Source organism: Aethalodelphis obliquidens, unplaced genomic scaffold (assembly GCF_003676395.1).
Source record: "Aethalodelphis obliquidens isolate GAN/ISIS:26980383/991018 unplaced genomic scaffold, ASM367639v1 scaffold15, whole genome shotgun sequence".
Taxonomy (NCBI): domain Eukaryota; kingdom Metazoa; phylum Chordata; class Mammalia; order Artiodactyla; family Delphinidae; genus Aethalodelphis; species Aethalodelphis obliquidens.
This window is the reverse complement of record NW_020837959.1, coordinates 14,519,545-14,543,632: the sequence shown is the minus strand read 5'-3', so window position 1 is coordinate 14,543,632 and position 24,088 is coordinate 14,519,545. Positions and strand designations below refer to the sequence as shown.

The window sequence follows — 24,088 nt, the reverse complement described above, 5'->3', positions numbered from 1 at the left end:
TTCTGTCCATCTTTCTTCTAGGCAACTGTTTAGAGCTCTGAGCTCTCAAAAATCCAGACCTGGAATGTGGGGTTCTTTACATAACACTGAGAAGAGCTGTCCAACATGACAACCCAATTTAAAATGTAACAGGCTTTCTGCCTATTACTCAGAGTTAAGGGGGAAAAGCTAATTATAAATTATACACTTTCTATCTGGGCAATACTAAGTCACTAGGACAGACTTTAGGAAAATTCCAGCTAAACCAGTTCATTCTTTGAAGCATTAGGTCAATTACGAACATACCAACCCTCAGCTTGAATAGCTGCATATTCAGAAAGAACAAAAACATCTTCTGAAAAGCCTCTGTACGGGATCTGTTAAAGGGCTTATTTGATAGGAAGTAAGTTGTGAGAGACGAAACTCCCTAGCGAATCCTAGGACAGGCTAAAACAGCTTCCTTAATAATTTTGGTACCTTCTCCCATTTGCTTTAAAAAAAAAAAGTTTCCTATAAGCTTGCAGAGGTGGGAAAAAAGCAACTGAAAACAACACAAGCAGGCTTTGTGAGCAAAGAGAATGCTTTGCAGGAGACACTTTAAGATGGCCTGTCCCCTTGGCTCCGGCCTGTGCCGTTTCCCCGCAGCCCTAAACCAGCCCCTGTGATCTGAATGCCCTTTTCAAGGGAATCTGATTCCCTCTCACAAGCCTCTCTACTCCCCGCCCCTCATGGAGGTCACCTGCACTTCATCAGAAGGATGGGGGCACAGAGGTAAGAGAGACCACCGCACACACACCCCACAAAGGGTTAAGAACAGTGAAAGGGCCCCAGGACCCTGCTGTGTAACCCAAGAGCAGAGGAAGGGCCGCTCCCTCTTTCTCCCTCCAAAGAGGCCAGAGACAAATGCGATCTTCCTCCCTCGATCCCCAGGGCAGCAGCCCCCAAACCACAGCACATGCGTAACCCCTTTATGAATACAAAAGGATGCAACACACAAACTCACTTTTTTCACCAGGAATCTCAACAACAGGACTATAGGGAAACCGGGATTATACCATTAATTCGAATTAATGCCTCGGCTTCCTACTCAGCTGGCTCTTCCTGCTGGAGCTAAGCGCGTTCGCTGGCTAGACTAGCACACACCTTCAAGAGACCCCTTGAGGTACTGTCTCTCCAGTCCCAAGACTGTCAACATTCCCCCAGGTCCCACCACCGGCTGGGACCGGGCAACCCAGACGCCCATCCACCTAGCCTGCCAGATGCCACCTCCTGGAGGACATACTCTCCCTGTAGCTTTCACAGCCATCATTCTCATGTACATATCACAGGTCAGGGGTTATCTTAGGAGGATACCCGCTCAAGTGGGGATTATAATAGTAATAGGTTTTCACTAATCATTACTCTTGGTAGAAGTCTAGCAAATACTAAAAAGTTTATTAGCATTACTCTGTCCACAGTTCCTGCCCATACTCCACGGCAGGGGGGAGGGGCACATTTTAAGGAAGATGACCTTAGCTCCGTTAGAGTGATCATATTATCATCCAACCTAAGATACTCCTAGGAGTGAAACGGGGTGCTGTTAATAATTACAATGCGATAAGTGATGTATACCAGGACCGTCCTGGGAAAACCAAGAGTTGAGCCACCCGATACAGGCGAAAAGAAAAATTTTTTTAAAAAACAGACTTAGAGGCAGATTGGTTCAAGATGGCAGAGTAGAAGGATGTGTGCTCACTCCCTCTTGCAAGAGCACTGGAATCACAACTAACTGCTGGACAATCATCGACAGGAAGGCACTGGAACTCACCAAAAAAGATACCCCACATCCAAAGACAAAGGAGAAGCTACAATGAGACGGCAGAAGGGGCGCAATCACAATAAAATCAAATCACAAACTGAGGAACCATTATAACACAGAAGTACACCCACTGGAGTGAAGGTTCTGAGCCCTAGGTCAGGATTTCCAACCTGGGGCTCCGGCAACGGGAGGAGGAATTCCTAGAGAATCAGACTTTGAAGGCTAGCGGGATTTGATTGCAGGACTTCGACAGGTCTGGGGGAAAGAGACTCCACTCTTGGAGGGCACACACAAAGTCGTGTGTGCATCAGGACAAAGGGGAAGGAGCAGTGACCCCACAGGAGACGAGACCAGACCTACGTGCTCGTGCTGGAGGGTCTCCTGCAGAGGCAGGGGGCAGCTGTGGCTCATCATGTGGACAAGGACACTGGCAGCAGAAGTTCTGGGAAGTACTCCTAGCTGTGAGCCCTGCTGGAGTCCGCCATTAGCCCCACAAAAGGGCCTGTAGGCTCCAGTGCTGGGTCACCTCAAGCCAAACAACCAATAGGGAGGGAACCCAGCCCTACCCATCAGCAGACAAGCAGATTAAAGTTTTCCTGAGCTCTGCCCACCAGACCAGCACCCAGCTCTACCCACCACCAGTCCCTCCCATCAGGAAGCTTGCACAAGACTCTTAGATAGCCTCATCCACCAGGGCAGACAGCAGACGCTAGAAGAACTACAACCCTGCAGCCTGTGGAATGAAAACCACATTCACAGAAATATAGACAAAATGGAAAGGCAGAGGACTATGTTCCAGATGAAGGAACAAGATAAAACTCCAGAAAAACAACTAAACGAAGTGGAGATAGGCAACCTTCCAGAGAAAGAATTCAGAATAATGATAGTGAAGATGATCCAGGACCTCAGAAAAAGAATGGAGGCAAAGATCGAGAAGATGCAAGAAATGTTTAACAAAGACCTAGAAGACTTAAAGAACAAACAAACAGAGATGAACAATACAAAAACTGAAATGAAAAATATACTAGAAGGAATCAGTAGCAGGATAACTGAGGCAGGAGAACAGATAAGTGACCTGGAAGAGAGAATGGTGTAATTCACTGCCACAGAACAGAATAAAGAAGAAAGAATGAAAAGAAATGAATGCAGCCTAAGAGACCTCTGGGACAACATTAAAAGCAACAACATTCGCATTATAGAGGTCCCAGAAGGAGAAAACAGAAAGGATCCAAGAAAATATTTGAAGATATTATAGTGGAAAACTTCCCTAACATGGGAAAGGAAATAGCCACCCAAGTCCAGGAAGCACAGACACTCCCAGGCAGGATAAACCCAAGGAGAAACACGCTGAGACACACAGTAATCAAATTGACAAAAATTAAAGACAAAGAAAAATTATTAAAAGCAGCAAGGGAAAAATGACAAATAACATACAAGGAAACTCCCTTAAAGTTAACAGCTGATTTCTCAGCAGAAACTCTACAAGCCAGAAGGGAGTGGCACGATATAGCTGAAGTGATGAAAGGGAAGAACCTACAACCAAGATTACTCTAGCTGACAAGGATCTCATTCAGATTCAACAGAGAAATCAAAAGCTTTACAGACAAGCAAAAGCTAACAGAATTCAGTACCACCAAACCAGCTTTACAACAAATGCTAAAGGAACTTCTCTAAGTGGGAAACACAAGAGAAGAAAAGGACTTGCAAAAACAACCCCAAAACAATTAAGAAAATGGTAATATGAACAAAAATATCAATAATTACCTTACATGTGAATGGATTAAATGCTCCAACCAAAAGGCACAGGCTCACTGAATGGATACAAAAACAAGACCCATATATATGCTCTCTACAAGAGACCCACTTCAGATCTAGGGACACTTACAGACTGAAAGTGAGGGGATGGAAAAAGATATTCCATGCAAATGGAAAACCAAAGAAAGCTGATATAGCAATACTCATTTCAGATAAAATATACTCTAAACTAAAGAATGTTACAAGAAACAAGGAAGGACACTACATAATGATCAAGGAATCAATTCTAGAAGAAGATATAACAATTATAAATATATATGCACCCAACATACGAGCACCTCAATACATAAGGCAACTGCTAACAGTTATAAAAGAGGAAATCGACAGTAATACAATAATAGTGGGGGACTTTAACACTTCACTTACACCAATGGACAGATCATCCAAAATGAAAATAAATAAGGAAACAGAAGCTTTAAATGACACAATAGACCAGATAGATTTAATTGATATTTATAGGACATTCCATCCAAACACAGCAGGTTACACTTTCATCTCAAGTGCACATGGAACATTCTCCAGGATAGATCACATCTTGGGTCACAAATCAAGCCTCAGTAAATTTAAGAAAATTGAAATCATATCAAGCATCTTTTCCAACCACAACGCCTCAAGATTAGAAAAAAATTACAAGGAAAAAAAGTAAAAAACACATGGAGGCTAAACAATACGTCACTAAATAACCAAGAGATCACTGAAGAAATCAAAGAGGAAATCAAAAAATACTTAGAGACAAATGACAATGAAAACACGACGATCCAAAACCTATGGTATGCAGCAAAAGCAGTTCTAAGAGGGAAGTTTATATCGATACAAGCCTACCTCAAGAAACAAGAAAAATCTCAAATAAACAATCTAAACTTACACCTAAAGGAACTAAAGAAAGAAGAACTAACAAAACCCAAAGTTAGCAGAAGGAAAGAATCATAAAGATCAGAGCAGAAATAAATGAAAAAGAAATGAAGGAAATGATTGTAAAGATCAATAAAACTAAAAGCTGACTCTTTGAGAAGAGTCAAATTGATAAACCTTTCGCCAGACTCAAAGAAAAAGGAGAGGACTCAAATCAATAAAATTAGAAATGAAAAAGGAGAAGTTACAATAGACACCGCAGAAATACAAAGCATCCTAAGAGACTACCACAAGCAACTCTATGCCAATAAAATGGACAACCTGGAAGAAATGGGCAAATTCTTAGAAAGGTATAACCTTCCAAGACTGAACCAGAAAGATAGAAAATATGAACAGACCAATCAAAAGTAATGAAATTGAAACTGTGATTAAACATCTTCCAACAAACAAAAGTCCAGGACCAGATGGCTTCACAAGTGAATTCTATCAAACATTTAGAGAAGAGTTAACACCCATCCTTCTCCAACTCTTCCAAAAAATTGCAGAAGAAGGAACACTCCCAAACTCATTCTATGAGGCCACCATCACCCTGATACCAAAACCAGACAAAGATGTCACAAAAACAGAAAACTACAGGCCAATATCACTGATGAACATAGATGCAAAAATCGTAAACCAAATACTAGCAAACAGAATCCAACAGCACATTAAAAGAATCATACACCATGATCAAGTGAGATTTATCCCAGGGATGCAAGGATTCTTCAATACACACAAATCAATCAATGTGATACACCATATTAAAATGAAGAAGAAAAACCATATGATCATCTCAATAGATTCAGAAAAAGCTTTCGACAAACTTCAACACGCATTTATGATAAAACTCTCCAGAAAGTGGGCATAGAGGGAGCCTACTTCAACATAATAAAGGCCATATATGACAAACACACAACCAACATCATTCTCAATGGTGGAAAGCTGAAAGCATTTCCTCTAAGATCAGAAAGAAGACAAGGATGTCCATTCTCACCACTATTATTCAACAGTTCTGAAAGTCCTAGCCACAACAATCAAAAGAAGTAAAAGGAATACAACTTGGAAAAGAAGTAAAACTGTCACTGTTTTCAGATGACATGGTACTATACATAGAGAATCCTAAAGATGCCACCAGAAAACTACCAGAGTTAATCAATGAATTTGGTAAAGTTGCAGGATACAAAATTAATGCACAGAAATCTCTTGCATTCCTATACACTAATGATGAAAAATCTGAAAGAGAAATTAAGGAAACACTCCCATTTACCACTGCAACAAAAAGAATAAAATAGCTAGGAATACACCTACCTAAAGAGACAAAAGACCTGTATGCAGAAAACTATAAGACACTGATGAAAGAAATTAAAGATGATACCAACAGATGAAGAGATATACCATGCTCTTGGATTGGAAGAATCAACATTGTGAAAATGACTACACTACCGAAAGCAATCTACAGATTCAATGCAATCTCTATCAAACTACCAATGGCATTCTTTACAGAACTAGAACAAAAAATCTTAAAATTTGTATGGAGACACAAAAGACCCTGAGAATAGCCAAAGCAGTCTTCAGGGAAAAAAACGGAGCTGGAGGAATCAGACTCCCTGACTTCAGTCTATACTACCAAGATACAGTAATCAAGACAATATGGTACTAGCAGAAAAACAGAAACATAGATCAATGGAACAAGATAGAAAGTTCAGAGATAAACCCACGCACCTATGGTCAACTAATCTATGACAAAGGAGGCAAGAATATACAATGGAGAAAACACAGTCTCTTCAATAAGTGGTGCTGGGAAAACTGGACAGCTACATGCAAAAGAATGAAATTCGAACACTCCCTAACACCATACACAAAAATAAACTCAAAATGGATTAAAGACCTAAATGTAAGACTGGACACTTTAAAAAGTCTTAGAGGGAAACATAGGAAGAACGTCCTTTGACATAAATCACAGCAAGATCTTTTTTGACCCACCTCGCAGAGTAATGGAAATAAAACAAAAACAAACAGGACCTAATGAAACTTAAAGACTTCTGCACAGCAAAGGAAACCCTAAACAAGATGAAAAGACAACCCTCAGAATGGGAGAAAATATTTGCAAACTAATCAACGGACAAAGGATTAATCTCCAAAATATATAAACAGGTCATGCAGCTCAACATTAAAAAAACAAACAACCCAATCCAAAAATGGGTAGAAGACCTAAATAGACATTTCTCCAAAGAAGCCATACAGATGGCCAAGAGGCACATGAAAAGCTGCTCAACATCTCTAATTATTAGAGAGATGCAAACTAAAGCTAGAATGAGGTATCACCTCACACCAGTCAGAATGGCCATCATCAGGAAACCTACAAACAGCAAATGCTGGAGAGGGTGTGGAGAAAAGGGAACCCTCCTGCACTGTTTTTGGGAATGTAAACTGATACAGCCACTATGGAGAACAGTATGGAGGTTCCTTAAAAAACTAAAAATAGAATTACCATATGACCCAGCAATCCCACTACTGGGCATATACCCAGAGAAAACCACAATTCAAGAAGACACATGCACCCCAATGTTCACTGAAGCACTGTTTACAATAGCCAGGTCACGCAAGCAGCCTAAATGCCCACCGACAGACGAACAGATAAAGAATTTGTGGTACATATATACAATGGAATAGTACTCTGTCATAAAAAATGAACGAAATTGGGTCACTTGTAGAGACGTGGATGGATCTAGAGTCTGTCACACAGAGTGAACTAAGTCAGAAAGAGAAAAACAAATATTGTATATTAACGCATATATGTGGCATCTAGAAAAATGGTACAGATGAACTGGTTTGCAAGGCAGAACTAGAGACACAGATGTAGAAAACAAACGTATGGACACCAAGAAGGGAAAGTGGGGTGGGGCAGCGGGGGTGGTAGGATAAATTGGGAGGTTGGGATTGACATATATACACTATTATGTATAAATTAGGTAACTAATAAGAATCTGCTGTATAAAATAAATAAATAAAATTCAAAAAAAATACTTAGAACAGGGCTTCCCTGGTGGCGCAGTGGTTGAGAGCCCGCCTGCCGATGCAGGGGACAGGGGTTCGCGCCCCAGTCCGGGAGGATCTCACATGCCGCGGAGCAGCTAGGCCCATAAGCCATAGCCGCTGAGCCTGCGCGTCCGAAGCCTGTGCTCCGCAACGGGAGAGGCCGCAACAGTGACAGGCCCGCGTACCGCAAAAAAAAAAAAAAAAAAAAAAAAACTTAGAACAGCTCTACAACCCCAGGCAATCAAAAATTTTACTATTAATCTGATTTCGTATCAAATCAAGGTATGTTTATTTCCCCTTTTTTGGGTGGAAGAGCAGGAGGGAGGCTTCTAGACCAAATCATTCCCTTCCAAAATAAAAAGATGCAGGAATTCCCTGGCGGTCCAGTGGTTAAGACTCTGCACTCTTACTGCCGAGGGCCTGGGTTCAATCCCTGGTCAGGGAACTAATATCCCAGAAGCTGTGTCGCCCGGCCAAAAAAATAAAATAAATAAACAAAATTAAAAACAAAATAAAAAATGCAAGCGCAACAACACTAGGATCGTGGCCTGTCAGAACAGCAGGATATGAAGAACACAAACCGTTTTGTCTACAATCAAGCCAAATGCTGAAGTCCATCGGGAATCAGGTGATACTTCAGAAATAAAGATGGGACTCGGACATAAACACCAGACTGCTAAACCTAGCCACGAAGCCATCATTTGTAGTGCGATATGCTTTTGGAGGTGCACTTCTTAAGGGATTTAAAAAAAGGGAATTTCTGCACAAACTGAGATAAAATGTAGTTTTCCAAGCACCACCTGGTTCTAGTCTGAGATCACAGCAGCTCCCGAAGCTCAGTGTAAGTCTTCCTCCTCTGCCTTCCAAGGACCTCCAGCACCGGACTTGCAACATCTGAAACTGAGACAATACCAACCCCTCCCCCTTTACAAAGTTGTGTTGCTTTGGGCACAAAATTGTTTAACCTCTCCGCGCCTCGGTTTCCTCATCTGGAGGCAAAGAACGCGGCTACCCTTGGCCGGGCTTTTACAAACGTTAACCACGGTTGCGGTAGCATTGCACCTGGCATTACCGGAATTTGCTTAAGGTTGGAAAGTATTCCGCAAAGCCCCCGCGGGTCCTGGAGCGCTCAGAGTGCCTGTGCAGAGGATGCGAGGAGACACTGCCTCTTGCTTCGGAGAGCGAGGGCAGCTGAGAGGGGGATGGAGGCGGGCGGGGCGAGGTCTCCTGGTAACTCGCAGTCCCCACCTTCAAAGATCACCCAGCGTCACTGCACATGGATTTCCGTGGAGCTCAGTAGACGGGGCCAACTTTCTGAGGACGGAGGGGAGGGGAGCAGAGAGAAAAATAAAGCAGAGAACACCGGAGAAGGCAGGACCAGGAGGCAGAAAGAGGCCCGAGGGAGGGAGCACAGAAGCGTCCGGAAGCGTGGAGTAAGACCTCAGGCCAGCGGCGGCACTGCGTGCTTCCTGCCCCCCGGAAGGCAGGACTCAGCGGCCTCACTCAGGTCCACGGTCTCCACCACGCTCGGCGCCGCGGGTCCTTACGCACACGGGGCGCTGCAGCGGTGCTCATGTGCACCTCTTAGGGCCTTGAAATCCTTGCCAGGAACTTAGCCTAAACATGTGAGACGGAGGAAACCGCACAGTGGCTTAAACCACAGCGGCTCTGTCTGCGTGACCCTGCGCAGCGTTTTCTTCAACCTGCCTGGGCCTCCCCTGTTCGCCTGTCACCAGCTTCTCAGAGTCATCAGACTTTCCCAGAGGGTCGGCTGGCTCAGCCGGCCTCGAGTTCACCTGCAGTTTGCAGGCTGAGTTCAATCTCTCCAACACAGCCCTCCCCCACCGCATAGACCACCTTTTGCACAACTCGGATTCAGCGGTAGCTGCTCGTTACTCACTTTGCTCTGCCCTAAATAAAACGGCCAGTTCCCAGAAATCAAAGGCAGCTAATTCCCTTTCTGTGTTTGAGTTGGCTGCTCTGTGGGATTCCTTCCTGCTGCACCTCATCCTTCCTGGAAAGGGTTTCTTAGAAAATGTGTCTCCCCCTTATAGGAATCCCTCCCCATGAAGGGGCTGGAATTTCCCTTCAAAAGACTTCAATTTACTTTCTGAGTGGCTCCTAGCAGAGATGACCAAAATCCACTCAAGAGAGGAAGGGAGGGAGGAGGGAGGGAGAAGAGGAATCCTAATTTGGCTTGCTCAAAGGGACTACTCTTTAAAATATTTGTTGAAGGAAAAACTAGGACTACATCATATTCTAAGGGGGGAGAAGAAAGGATTTTGAGTTTGCCTGAGAACAATAGAGTCATCTTTTTTCGACTATTAATATCAGATACACTACGGTCTTGTATGGGGTTTTCCCCAAAGCAAAATTATTGGGGAAACTTTCATGTAGATGAAAAAGAGAAAGTTTAGAGCATGAGTCTGAGTTACCTCATAGCCCAAAAGAACAGAAGAGCTTACACTGGATAGCCTTATGCCAAAGATGTCCCCACCTCGTGCTGGGGGAACTAACAGCAACAATGAGTAATCTAATTTCTAGAGCAATAAATTATACTTGCAATGCCCAGCCTGCCTGTCCAGGGGCAGAATGCACTCTCCCCTCCCAAGTACAGCACTCAAAGGGTTTATGAAGATTAGCTACATGTATGTTTGAAGGCTTAGGAATTATACCTGAATTCAACTCAAAAAAATATGTGAGGGCAGGTCTATAATAAGCAGATGGAATAGAGGGTAAGGCTTGTGAGGTCAGAATCCTTGGTGAGTCCAGTCTAACGGGACAAACTACCACAATACAAAGCAGCTCTGATCAATGACCAGTGGCACTAATTCCAACCAAGCCCTCCATGGGAAATGGGAGTTGCTCATGTGCTCAGGCTACCAAAGTACCACACACAGGGTGACTTAGACAAGAGAAATTTATTCTCTCACAGCTTTGCCAGCTAGAAGTCCAAGATCAAGGCACTGGCGCTGTTAATGAAAGAGGGAAGCTGCCAGAAGTTGACTTGGGCAGTCCTGGCCGCACTGCTCTGCTGAGAAACTGCTTTCCAGAAGACTCCTGGCAGATGTAGCAACACCACCTTATAATTTTCAAAGTGCTTCCACAGACAGCAGCCCAGTTCTGAGTATAAATTACATTCCCCTTTGTTGCTTTTTTTCATATATCTTAATTTCTGTGGGACAGTTACTAACGGGTCACTTCTCCACTCATCAGAGATGGATATTATACACTGCACTACTTCCCACATTACTTCCCTGCTGCCTTGCCCTGCCTGATTGGAAGTGGGGGAGAAAAATAAGTATATGGAACTATATTCGTTCATTGTACTAAATCTAAAATCTAATTTTTAGAACACATTGTGAGTAGGTTTAATTCTGCCAGCTTCTAGAAGAGGGTACCAAAGCCCAGAGTGGTTAAGTGTTTTGCTAAGGTCACACAGCTAGTAAGATCCCAGACTAGGACCCCTGGCTCCAGTCTGATGCCCTCTCCTTATACTCAGCTTGCTCCCATCTAAGACGGAGGTGTCAGCAACTCCAAGTTAGAAAAACTCAGATTAAGACTAAAGTAATTTACAATCACTGAATAAACCTATTAAGGGCAAGATGCTCAGCTAGGCACTGAGAGATGCCAAAGACACTAGTTTCTGCCCTTGAAGAGCTAACAATATAGTTTTTTTCTTTTTTAAGTCACAAATGAATAAAGACTTAAATAACACTTGATCATTTAAAGCAATAAAAAGACATGATAGGACTTCTCTGGTGATGCAGTGGTTAAGAATCTGCCTGCCAATGCAGGGGACACGGGTTCGAACCCAGGCCCGGGGAAGATCCCACATGCCGTGGAGCAACTAAGCCCATGCGCCACAACTACTGAGCCTGTGCTCTAGAGCCCGCAAGCCACAACTACTGAGCCCATGTGCCACAACTACTGAACTCACGTGCCACAACTACTGAACCTACGTGCCACAACTACTGAAGCCCACGCGCCGAGAGCCCATGCTCCGCAACAAGAGAATCCACAACAGTGAGAAGCCCGGGCACCACAACAAAGAGCAGCCCCCGCTCGCGGCAGCTAGAGAAAGCCTGCGCGCAGCAATGAAGACCCAATGCAGCCAAAAAAAACAGGACAGACACCTTTCTATATTTACAGAGAGAGAAAAGAGTGCACACTGCCTAGTTGAAGAATCCCTTCAATAGAAGTTAAAAGAAGTAGCCAGCTGGGTTTATCATCTAATCTGAGTCACATCCTGACCATCAAAACACACCAATAAGGGTCTGCAAATAAAAGCAATTTATTGGGTAGCAATTTTACGCTCACGAGCTTTTTGCTGACAAGTGTGAGATTTCCACTCAATTACCCTTGTAGGCTCAATCAACCCAGGCATTCCTGTCTGCCCAGGGTGAGGAAATAAACACAGCGACACAGATGCCACAGCTCACTCTCTGGAATTTGTCATCCTGACTCAACTCTGAGCTCCTCAATGTCCTGCTTTGGTGAGATGAGGACAAAACCAGGTTCAACAAGCGTTTACTACAAGGACCCAAGGACCAAGTCTATCTAAGATCCCCACACAGAGGAAGCTCTCTTCCTCCACAACACCCTGCTGAGTCCCCACGGGGATGAACAAGCCAGTTGTTCTCCCGCTTTGAGAGGAACTTAGAAAAGGGGGTGCAGGTGAGGGCAGACCAGAACCCCCAGCCACAGAAACGAAAATTTGCACAGAAGAATGTCTGACCTTTGGAAACTGTTTTTAATCAGGGGTTCTTGGTCTTCACTGTCCATCAGAAACTTGTAGGGAACCTTTTAAAAATATTGATACCTGGGTTCCATGCCCTGAGATGATGATTCAAATTGGCCTAACGGGAGGGACCAGGCATTCAAATTTTAGGGCTGCCCAGGTGATTCAATCATACTGAGGGCTGAGAAACTGCGGTACACTCAATAGCAGGAACTTAAGATAAAATTAAGAGCTAGCAAGTTTAACAGATAATACATGCCAACAATTGTTTGAAGAAGGTAATTTCCAAGTATATTCAGGAAAGGCAGCACCAAGAGCCAGCCTGCAATCATTAAGAGGAAATCATGTCAAACTAGCCTCAAGTCTTCTCTTTGTAGGGTTTCAGAACAACTACCCCGTAGATAAGAGACCTCTGAACTCCCGACCTCTCCTGATACCTGTGTCAAGTTCACCCACTGCCCACGGTGTTCATTAGCAGATTGGCCATAACCTGGAGGACAGTCCCAGGATCTGTCCTTTCTCAAGTAAAGACAACAAGAGTTTTCAAAGCACTTTCTACAGGCAACAATGAGACGCTGAACTCTGATATCAACAAAATAAATGAACTTAAAACCAGATAAAATAGAAGTTTGTATGGGGATGCACTGTGAAGTCAGTTGACCATGGGTCCAATACATCTCAACTGTATGCGTTGCTGATGACGCCCAAATCTTATCTCCAGCTCAGACTTCTCTGAGCCCTTGACTCATGACCTGCTCAACCTCTCCCACGTGTACCAGGCATCTCAAACTTAACTCGGTCAAGACCAAACTCCTGGTCTTCTCCAACCCATTCCTCTTGCAGGCTTCCGCATTTCATTTAATGGTGACTCCATCCTTGCAGGTGCTCAGGCCAAATCCAGAGATAACCTTGAAAGTCACTTCCTCTCAAGTTCCACCATCAAAGCCAACCCCCTCTCCCACAGCCCTACCTTTAAATAAGCTCTTCCCTGAACCCAGCTACTCACCACTGCCACTCCTTCCATCCTGGTCAAAGCCACTATCATCTCTGGCCTGAACTACTGTGAAATCTCCTGCCAGTGTCCCCATTTCTGCCCATAACTTTCTTTAGTCGACTTCCAGTACAGCTGCCAGAAGTGATCGTACTAAATCCTGAGCAAATCATGTCACACCTCTTCTCAAAACTGTTCAGTAGACTCCATCCACTCAGAGTGAAGCCCAAGTCCTCCAATGGCCAACAGAGTCCCCATCATCTCTTGTCTTACACTTGTCCTTCCCCCTGAATGTGCACAGCTCACTCCATCACCTCCTCCAGGTCATCTCTCTGGAGTGTTTTCTTCTCTGTGAAGTTCCCCCTGGCCCCCCTAAAACTGTCACCTCCCTTCCCCACACACACTCCCGATTCCTTTCCCCGTCTTCTTATTCTCTCTTCTCAGCACTCATAACCATCTAACATACTATAGGTTACTTATTCACCTTTGCTAGAGCTTAAATTACATGAAGGCAGGGACTGTTACCTCTTTTGCTCACTACTACATCCCAAACATCTAGGACAGGGCAGCAAACATTTTCTGTAAAGAGCTAGATCATAAACATTTTAGGCTTTGCAGGTCACAGTCTCTGTTGCAACTTCGCATCTGTTGCAACATTCATGCTCATGAATGAGCATAGCTGTGTTTCAATAAAACTTCATTTACAAAAGCAGACAGTAGGCTGGATTTGACCTGTGGGTCACAGTTTGCCAACACGTGGTCTAGAACATAACCTGGAACACATCAAGCACGCAAATTATTTGTTAAATTGTCTAAGTAATTAGTTAAAACACTACCTCTGATCAGTTCAAACCTGTCCAGTTCCAGATGCCACATGAGAATAAAGATGTTGATACTAAAGAGCATTCAGGGGCTTCCCTGGTTGCTCAGTGGTTAAGAATCCGTCTGCCAATGCAGGGGGCACGGGTTCGAGCCCTGGTCTGGGAAGATCCCACATGCAGTGGAGCAACTAAGCCCGTTTGCCACAACTACTGAGCCTGCACTCTGGAGCCCATGAGTCACAACTACTGAGCCCACGTGCCACAACTAGTGAAGCCCGCACACCTAGAGCCCATGCCCCACAACAAGAGATGCCACCACAATGAGAAGCCCGCGCACCACAACAAAGAGCAGCCCCCCGCTCGCCGCAACCAGAGAAAGCCTGCGCGCAGCAACGAAGACCCAGTGCAGCCAAAGATAGATAAATAAATAAATAAATAAATTTATTTTTAAAAGAAACCTTACTAAAGAGCATTCAGTTCAACCAGATGGAAGAGGGCCTGAAAACCTTGCCACTTAACAAGGCAGCATGGAAAAAAAAAAAAAAATTTTGGGGGCTTCCCTGGTGGCACAGTGGTTAAGAATGCGCCTGCCAATGCAGGAGACATGGGTTCGAGCCCTGGTCCGGGAAGATCCCACATGCTGCGGATCAACTAAGTCCATGCGCCAAAACTACTGAGCCTACGCTCTGGAGCCCACGAGCCACAACTACTGAAGCCCGCACGCCTAGAGCCCGTGCTCCGCAACAAGCCACCACAATGAGAAGCCCGCGCACCGCAACGAAGAGTAGACCCCACTCGCCACAACTAGAGAAAGCCTGCGCGCGGCAACGTAGACCCATCGCAGCCAAAAATAAATTAATTAATTTTTTAAAAAAAGGCAGCATGGAAACTGGAGACAGTTCTCTTTAAAGATTTAATGGGTCCGTAAAGCCCATCTCTGAATACCAGAAGGCCCCCATATGAAGATGGGGAGTCAAATTCCTGTGTTGACCAAAAAACATAAAAGGAGACACAGAAAGAAAGAAAGAAAACTGGCTCAATAGACCACACTCTGTCATTTTAATATGAAGACACAAGAGCAGTAAATTTCCCCATTGCACAATGTCTGGAAGAGATTCCTGTATCCAGTATGGACTAGAAGCTCTCTCCCTTCCAACCCTGATCTCATAACACTGCAAGGAGGGCAGACAGGAGCTGGTTTTGGGAAAAGACCAGGTGGGGACTAGCCACATGAAGAGATCAGCACAGAAGTGGCCATGAAACCAGGAAATGGAATGAGGACTGACGTCAGAAACCACAGACGGGCTACAGACGTCCGTCAGGAGTACAGGACGAGGAGAAAGGATCAGAGAAGTCTGCAAGCCAGCAGGGATGAAATAGGGGAGGGGTGTGGCCTTGAAGAACCACAAACACCGCCAGACAGGAGAGAGGGGCATCCACACACTTCTTTCTATTCTCAGGACATACTACCTTCTGCAGAATTCTGTGTCCTGCGTGTGCCCGTCTCCTGCCTGGGATGAGTCCCCTTCTTCTCCGTCCAACCGCTCCTCAAAACCCTGCATCAATCAGTGCACACCTTCTTCATCCCCTCCTGCAGCACACACCCATCTGGGAAATAGACCATGTCAATTTCCAAACGAAAACGTTAGCTTACACCTGCTAACAAGAAGGTGGCACGGCTACCTTTTAATATGTATTTACCGCTCGCTATCTGCCCGACACTGTTCTAAGTGTTTCACCAGTGTTTGGTTCATTTAATGCTCTCCACACCCTGTGAGGTGCGTAGGATGGTCAGGGAAGTTGCAGAGGTCAGATCTATACCCAGGCAATCTGGCTTCAGATGGGGCATTGCTCCACTGTACCTGACCTGGATGAGGACTCAGTGTTGTATAAATGAGCCTCTGGCAATGGTGCTGGGAAAACAACATGGGCATCGGCCTGCTATCCCGCATCTATTCCCACAGCCCCGGTAACGCAACGGCTCACTCAGCGGCAGCTGCCTTTCACCAGGCAGGACCCCAGGCCTGGCTCTGATGGCCCTGCAAAGGCAGGACAGCTATAAGATGGGCCTCAACTCATCAGACAAGTCCAGCTGTGTAAGAAATGATGAAAGATGAGGCTCAGAAAGGAGATTCTGAAGGATCCTTGAAGGCCATGCTAAAGAATTACTCTTGAGAGCAGGAGGAAGGAGAGATTTTTAAGCAGGGGGACGGCATGGATTTGTTTTAGGGGAAAGGATGGTAGCAGGAAGACCCGTTGGGAAGACGTGAAGCCAAGACTGTTAGGTGAGGACGGAACAGGGGCGGGGAGGGACACAAGTTCCAGGAGGGTGGCATCTTTGTGGTCCCCTTTCCTGTGAATTCCACACATCTACACTCAGGAAACAGTTGCTGAATGAACGAATGACTCCAAAGGCATGTCTAAAGTTGAATCAACAGGATCTGATGTCAGCAGATGAGGTTGAAGAAGTCGAGGGGAACTGACAGGTTGATGCCTTCAGAACTGGAGGAATAAGGATGCCAACAACCCACTCAGCAATTCGGGCAGCAGCATAACAAACAGAACGTAGGAAAACATGCTCCAGATGCATGCCTATGTAAAGAGCATATTCAGTCACTAACATAAGTTTTAACTGTCAGCATATTCATTTATTATTCACCCAACCTGTGGGAGCTAAAGCCAGGCAGACAGGACAGTGAGTACTGCCAGCCTCCTGGGTGTGCTGAGGATGTGGGTGGAGTCCCAGCTGGGGCCTTCAGACCTCCCAGCTATGAGGCTCCTCTCTGGACCTAGATTTCCTCATTCACAGGATGCCTGCCACACTGACTCATAGGAATGTCTGAGGGTTAAATGAGACACTAAAAACAGGGACTGCCCTAGTGGCACGGTGGTTAAGAATCCACCTGCCAATGCAGGGGACGCAGGTTCGATCCCTGGTCCGGGAAGATGCCACGTGCCACGGTGCAACTAAGCCCGTGCGCCACAACTACTGAGCCTGCGCCACAGCTACTGAAGTTCATGTGCCTAGAGCCCGGGCTCTGCAATAAGAGAAGCCACCACAATGAGAAGCCCACACACTGAAAGGAAGAGCAGCCCCCGCTGGCCGCAACCTCGCCGCAACCACCGCAACTAGAGAAAGCCAGCGGGCAGCGACAAGACCCAACGCAGCCAAAAATAAATAAATAAAATTTTGAACAAAGTAAAAACAATGAGTAAGATTCTGAACCCAGAGGAAGCATTCAATAGGTGTTAGTGGTTATGTGTATTGTTATCTAAATGGTTCCATCTCTGAGGACTAATTGCATGTAAGTGCTGTGAATAAACTTAAAATGCAGGTCCCTTCCACACCTACCCGAATCTGAATACCTTGAGGCAGGGAGGGAAAGAGCCCTGCATCTGCATTTTTAACAGCACATCAGAAAATACTGCTGAAAATGGGAAAACATGACTTAACATCTGAAGGAAGTATTCAGTTTACCCCCTGCCATTTTCAGTTATCCCTAGGTATTTACCTAACATAAAGAGATCTTTAAAGGAATAATCTTTGAACGGACCTAAAAGCTACCTTCCTGTCTTCAGGCATCCCCTGGCCCCAACAAGCTGAGGCCATAACTCTGGACTGGGTCAGTTGCACTAGGATTATCTCCAGCCTCCCAATTGTAAGCCAGGGGAGGCTGAGATTCCCTTGCACGTAGCTACATAGAACTGCAGGGCCGAAGATAAGACCTGAGTCCATCCAAACCTAAGTCCAGACCTTCCCACTGCATTACAGGTATTCACCTTCATTTTATCCATGGTGGACACAGAACACAGAAAACTCTTACAAGGGCTTATCTCACACAAAGAGGAAACCCATGGAAACAGCCTCATGGTAAGAGGGACAGGGTTCCCTGGATCCATCAAAAAGTTACAGGCAAGATTTAGGATGAAGGTGTTCCACACCCCACATAGCAGACATAGCCTGGGAGACAGACAGAGAAGGGTAAAAAAATTAACAAACAGAAACCTCAATTAAATAGTTGGGAGACCAGGAGGGGGAGCTCTCACGCCTGCAAAAATATCAGAGCCCAAAGGCAAGCAGACAGACTCCTCTTCTTTCCTGCCAAGGACTCAGCCAGTGAAAAGCCATGGGGCTTCCTGGTGGCACAGTGGTTAAGAATCCGCCTGCCAACACAGGGGACACAGGTTCGAGCCCTGGTCCAAGAAGATCCCACAGGCCGTGGAGCAACTAAGCCCGTGTGCCACAACTACTGAACCTGTGCTCTAGAGCCCACGAGCCACAACTACTGAGCCCACGTGCTGCAACCACTGAAGCCCACGCGCCTAGAGCCCGTGCTCCGCAACAAGGGAAGCCACCGCAATGAGAAGCCCGCATGCCACAATGAAGAGTAGCCCCCGCTCACCGCAACTAGAGAAAGCCCGCGCACAGCAACAAAGACCCAACACAGCCAAAAGAAATAAATTTATTTTTTTAAAAAAGGAGAAAGAAAAGCCATGGACTCTGCTTACGACAACAGCCCTCGCAACTCTCTTTTCCCCTCTATAAGAGTTCTCCTTCCCCTGCCCTTTGGAGACGTACACATGGCTCGCCATGGCTGCAGACCCTGAATTGCAACTCTCTGCTGATCCCAAATAAACCCATATTTGCTGGAGAAATGCCTGACAGTCTGTTTCAGATCAACAAAGGGAAGGGAGTCAACACATTGGGGGACCCCTGGAAGACTCAGAAAGGCAAATTATTCACGTGACACATCTGAATGGACACTAGTTGATACCTCTCAGGCTGAGCAGATGAGGACTATAGAGACCCCCAAAATCAAGAATATACTATAGGAAGGAAACTTAAATTTGTTACACTGTGCATTTCACTGTAAGGACTTAGCAGTAAATTTTAATACACCTTTAGGGTGTTCTTCATCTTCCACGGTGCTGGAGTTATTGTATAAAATTGCCAGAACTAATCAAACTAGACACCTAAGAAAGGGGAACAAACCAAAGCCGGAGAAAGAGCCCTGGGAAGCTCACGCAGCCTGCATCTACAGCATTTGGAGAAAATGGTGCAAAGAATCTTAGTTTGGAATTATACATTTCTGTGCATTCACGATCAGTATTTACTGAGGGCCTGACAGGACCAACCTCCCTAAACATCTCAGCGCTCAGCCAGTTCACATCCCCCCTCATGTCATCAGCTTCTCTGACAAAGAGTCTCCAGAGTCTGTCTGGACACCAGGGGCAGTTTCCACCACAGCACTCCCTTTGCAAGGTGACAGTTCACCAGCTGAGACGTGGTCAGCGTCGGGGGAGCTACAATTTAACCACTCCCTGATGGGCCAAGTGCATCTGGCCAAAGACCCTACTCAACCCTCATCTCTGGGGACAGGTCCCACACTAACCCCCAAACTGCAGGCCTCTGGGACGAGGGTGGGAGAGAAGTACAGAGCACACCCCAGAGGCCTGCTGTGCAGGACAGTGGGAACATGACCAGGAAGAGTCTCAGCAGACTGGACACGGTTCATAATTTATGCCACTTATTTCCAATAATGGGGATGAGCAAGAATTATTCAATAAACCATGATAGGAAGATGGGCTGTTTCAGAAAAAATGGGGCCTATCTTATATCTAACACTAAGAGAAATTCTAGCTGGCTTTATTGTTAGAAATGAAACAAGAAGTAACGTAAAATGCTTACAGAGATTTAGATGATGCTGGGATTTAGAAAAGGTATTACAAAAGCAACAGGAGAAACCAAAAAGAAAAGCTTGATATACTTAATGATATATAATTTAAAACCTCTAAGCTAAATTAAGAGAAATGAAAATCTGGAAAATTATAAGCACTATTACAAGTTATTTCAAAAATATAAATACCTCATAGGAAAAAATCTATTAATACACAATTCAAAAAAGTACAAATAAATGGTCAATAGACACCAAAAAAAGGTTCCATTTCTGCAAATCAAATAAATTCAAATTAAAACTGTTTGATACTGGGGGACTTCCCTGGCAGTCCAGTGGTTAACACTCCGCGCTTCCAATGCAGGGGGCCCGGGTTCCATCACTGGTCCGGGAACTAAGATCCCGCATGCCTCGTGGCGCAGCCCAAAAAAACAAAACAAACAAACAAAAAAAAACGAGTTTGATATTATTTTTAACTTTAGACCTAGAAAAATGTAATTCACGTACTCAAAGCTGACAATGAAATGAGCTCACAAACAGCTATTAAGAGGGCAAATTGGCCCAAACCTGATGGAAAACAATGTAGCCTTTCACTGGTTATTTTACTTCTGAGAACATAGAAAAAGGAAAGATCCACCAAAATACAAGGTCGTGGATACACATCACATCATAATTAGCAATATAACTGTGCTGGACAAAAGTGAAAGACTGCATAAACTGCAATTAAATACCATGTTTTAATACCGTGCTTACTTAATGCCGTAAGTAAATGTTAACCATAGAAAATTAAGGGTTCAGGATTCAAAACGATTTCCTTTTATAGAAAAGACGAATGTGGGCACGAGGTGTGCATAAAGATTTCTAGGGGAAAGACTAAGAAACGACCAAATATCAGCAAGTGTGCTTGGCTAACAGAAACACACCCTTATTCCTTTCGTCTTGCTCTATAGTTTTAAATTTCTTACAGAAATAGAAAAATACATATTCTTTCCTAAAATCCACAAAAATTATCAATAGCCATAGTGTATGACTCCTTAGATCCTATGTGCGCAGCCCGTGCTGTGGCAACACTAAACCCCAGATGAAATTTAGGGAGCACATACCCAATGAGAAGATGAAAACTTGACTTTCCTCTACAAGGTGGGCCTTCTCTCTGGGCGGAACTTCCTGGCTGGGCCCATTTCAGCTTTCCCGTGACAGCCAAGTTGGGGACACAAGGAAATCACTAAGGTACCTCAGACTTTGAATACAGGATGGCAATCATGGTCAACAACTAACTTCGCAAAGTCTGGACCCCGCCCCCCTTCTTTCTTATTTTGGCCGCGTGGCATACGAGATCTTAGCTCCTGGACCAGGGATCAAACCCGTGCCCCTTGCAGTGGAAAAGCGGGGTCTTAACCACTGGACCGCCAGGGAAGTCCTGGACCCCTTTTTAAAAGTTAATACTTAAGTAACAATGCCAGTGGGAGAAGTGACTTAAAGCTGTAGCCAGCATCAACCTTCCCTCAGAATCACCTGGAGTGCTTACGCAAGAGGGAAGAGATATGGGAACATATGTATATGTATAACTGATTCACTTTGTTATAAAGCAGAAACTAACACACCATTGTAAAGCAATTATACCCCAATAGAGATGTTTAAAAAAAAAAGAATCACCTGGAGTGCTTGTTTAAACCCCATCCCAAGAGTTTCTAATTTTACAGAACTGGCCTAGAATGAGTGCAGGGGAATTTGCATTTCTAACAAATGCCCAGGTGATGAGGAAGCTGAGAACCATACTTTGAGAACAGCCGCCCTTTAGCTTGGTTATAGAGATATATCACATACCATGACCTCCAACAGCTGCTAAGAACTTCCCTTGAGAAACTCCTGCCGACAAGAACAAAGATGTGTTTGCAATCGCCTTCTCTGTGCGTTTACCAACGAGTATACAAACAGAAGCAGCTCAGAACTGCAGTTACATACACAGGGAACACAGGCTCAGAAGCCAGACTGCCTGGTTAACGGCCCCTCTCCACCACTTACTAGCTGTGTGATGGTAGACAACTTATTCAAACTCTCTGCTTCGGTGCCTTCAGCTGTAAAATAAGAGATAATAGGTCCTTGCCCTCCAGCAGGAAAACTGGAAATGGGTGCCTACCAAAATCAATGAGAAGTCCTCACCTTCCCATTTCCATTCGCGTACATTTTCAAAGTCCACCAACAGAATGGGCTTGGAGAGTTCCTTGCCCAGCCTGAAGTTACTGTAACCACACCCATGTTTCTTCTTCTAGGACCCTCTTGATCCTGAAAGGCCACCAAATGTCCAAGAGACGTAGCTACACAAACTGAAAACACCACCATCAAAACAAGCATAGCAGCTCCCATCCCCGGGGGATCCCCTAGGCTGTCCCATTAAAAACAGGAAATAGAATATATGGGAAAGATGAATGGGTTAGGGTCCTGAAACAAAAGATCTAACAATCAAGCAAGTGTGACTAAAGCCCAAAGGTTGAAGTTAGTAGTCCCAGCTACTAGTTGGAAAACTTCAGTTAAAGAGCTTCTCTGTGAACCATTTTTCACTGGTGTTTCCTCTCAACTCAAGGACTCTTCAGTGGTTTCAAAACCATGGGACTCCTGGGCAGACCACCTGCACCAAGACCACACAACACTTCTCTGAAGGCTAGAGACCTGGGTAAGACCCCACAGACTTCAGGGACCCCACTCCCAGAGTGGTCCTCAAAGGTGGAAGTGGAAAGATTCCCAATAGGGAAAGGGCTGGTCAAATACACACTCCAGTCGTGGCTGTGAGTCCCAGGCAAAAGCAAAACGTGTTCTCGAATAGTGTCCCCGTTCATTAAATACAAATTAAGAGTGTTTTTTAATCCACTAGAAATTTGCCTTAACTACGTACCAGGACACTGAGAGACGCACACGGAGAGAGGGAGGGAGGCAGACAGGGTCACAGACACAGAGGGAGCCCGGAGGAGTTGGAACGCTGCTGTCACATAAGACATACGGAATATGGTGAAAGGTGGGGACATAATTGGAAGACGGCGACTGGTCCAGGGCACTAGTCACATAAAGGAAGCTGTCCATAAGCTGCTTGCTTACGAAAAAAAGAAACAAGGGTGCAGTTCAGAGGTGGAGTCGGGGGCTGGGGAGGGTGCAGTCCCTCCTCCCGCTGGCGGCCGGTTCCCAGCGGGCAGCCTAGGGTCTCAGCCTCCCCGTCTCCTGCTCCCGCCGCTCCCGGGAACTGGAAGCCGGTGCGGCGGCGAGCGGAAAGGCAGGGACACCCGGTGCCGCCGCCGCCAGGTCCCAATCGCCGGCCCTCTCCTCCGCCGCCGCGCGCAGGCGGGTACCAGGAGGCTAGTGCGGGGCGGCCCCGCCAGCAGCAAGAAGCCCAGCGGCCTGGGCGCCGGCGGAAAGCGCTTGCTCGCCGCAGCCCTCTGCCCCTGAAAGGCGCCAGGCGCCGGCCCGCGGCGGGAAGGGGTGTCACGGCTCAGGCGGGGCGCTCACCAGAACAACACGCGGGAACAGAGGTTCGCGTCCTGCAGCGGGTTGGGCTTCACCTCCGGGTACACCGGCAGCATCTTGCGGGCCAGGACGGGCGCTGGCCGGGGTGGCGCTGCTCCGGCGTGGGCGCCGCTCCCGCTGCTCCTGGAAGCGTCGGCTGGGATGCTGGACCTGAGGCTGCCGCGCGGATCCGCGCTCGGGGAGCCAGAGAACCACTCGCTTCCGGGAGCCGAGCGCTTGTGGCCCTCCGGGTCCCCGCCTCCCAGGCCGCGCCGCCTCCCGGGGCCGCCTGGAGGAAGCCGGCAATGCGCTGCTGCCGGATCCCTGGGAGCCTAGAGCTACAGGCCGCGTGCGGGGGCGGCGGCACAAAAGGTTGGCCGCGCGGACGCAGTAGGGAGCGTGGCGAAGGTGTGAGGCAAGGCCGCCGGCGCCTTTGGATAGAGGCGGGTAGGCCGAGCGCAGGGAACACCGGGCTCCGCGCCTAGGCGGCCACGTGCTAACACCTGGCTGCAAACTCTGCCGTAGTTCTTGCTTCTAGCCCAGGCACCCACCCAGAAGGTGGAGAGGGGAGGCGCCATATCTGCCCGCCCCTGCTGCTCAGAAACGCCCCCTCGGCAGCCGCTTTCCAAACGCCGGGAGAAAGCGGGCAGAAGGCGTTAGCAGTCGGCCCTCTGGGCCCCCTGCCCTCATCCTGACCAAACTGAAGTCCTGGGGGAAGGTCTCCTACCTGCGGCCGAGCATTTGACCACAGACAACAGCAGGGCTTAGCACAGATTATGTTCGTAGAGCTGCAAGAGCTAGAGAAAAGTAACACAGGGTTAGAACTCAAATGATTTTGGAAGA

General features: G+C 46.2%; 1 protein-coding gene across 1 annotated transcript in view; it reads right to left on the bottom strand.

The window, feature by feature from the left end:
• Nucleotides 1-23,730, bottom strand: part of ABCC4 (ATP binding cassette subfamily C member 4 (PEL blood group)) — a 213,616-nt gene extending 189,886 nt beyond the window's left edge. Inside the window, exon 1 of the mRNA XM_027115989.1 lies at nucleotides 23,249-23,730. Coding sequence (XP_026971790.1) covers nucleotides 23,249-23,322 — 74 coding nt within the window. The 5' untranslated portion in view covers nucleotides 23,323-23,730. The remainder of the gene's footprint in view (nucleotides 1-23,248) is intronic.
• Between the last annotated feature and the right edge of the window lie 358 nt (nucleotides 23,731-24,088).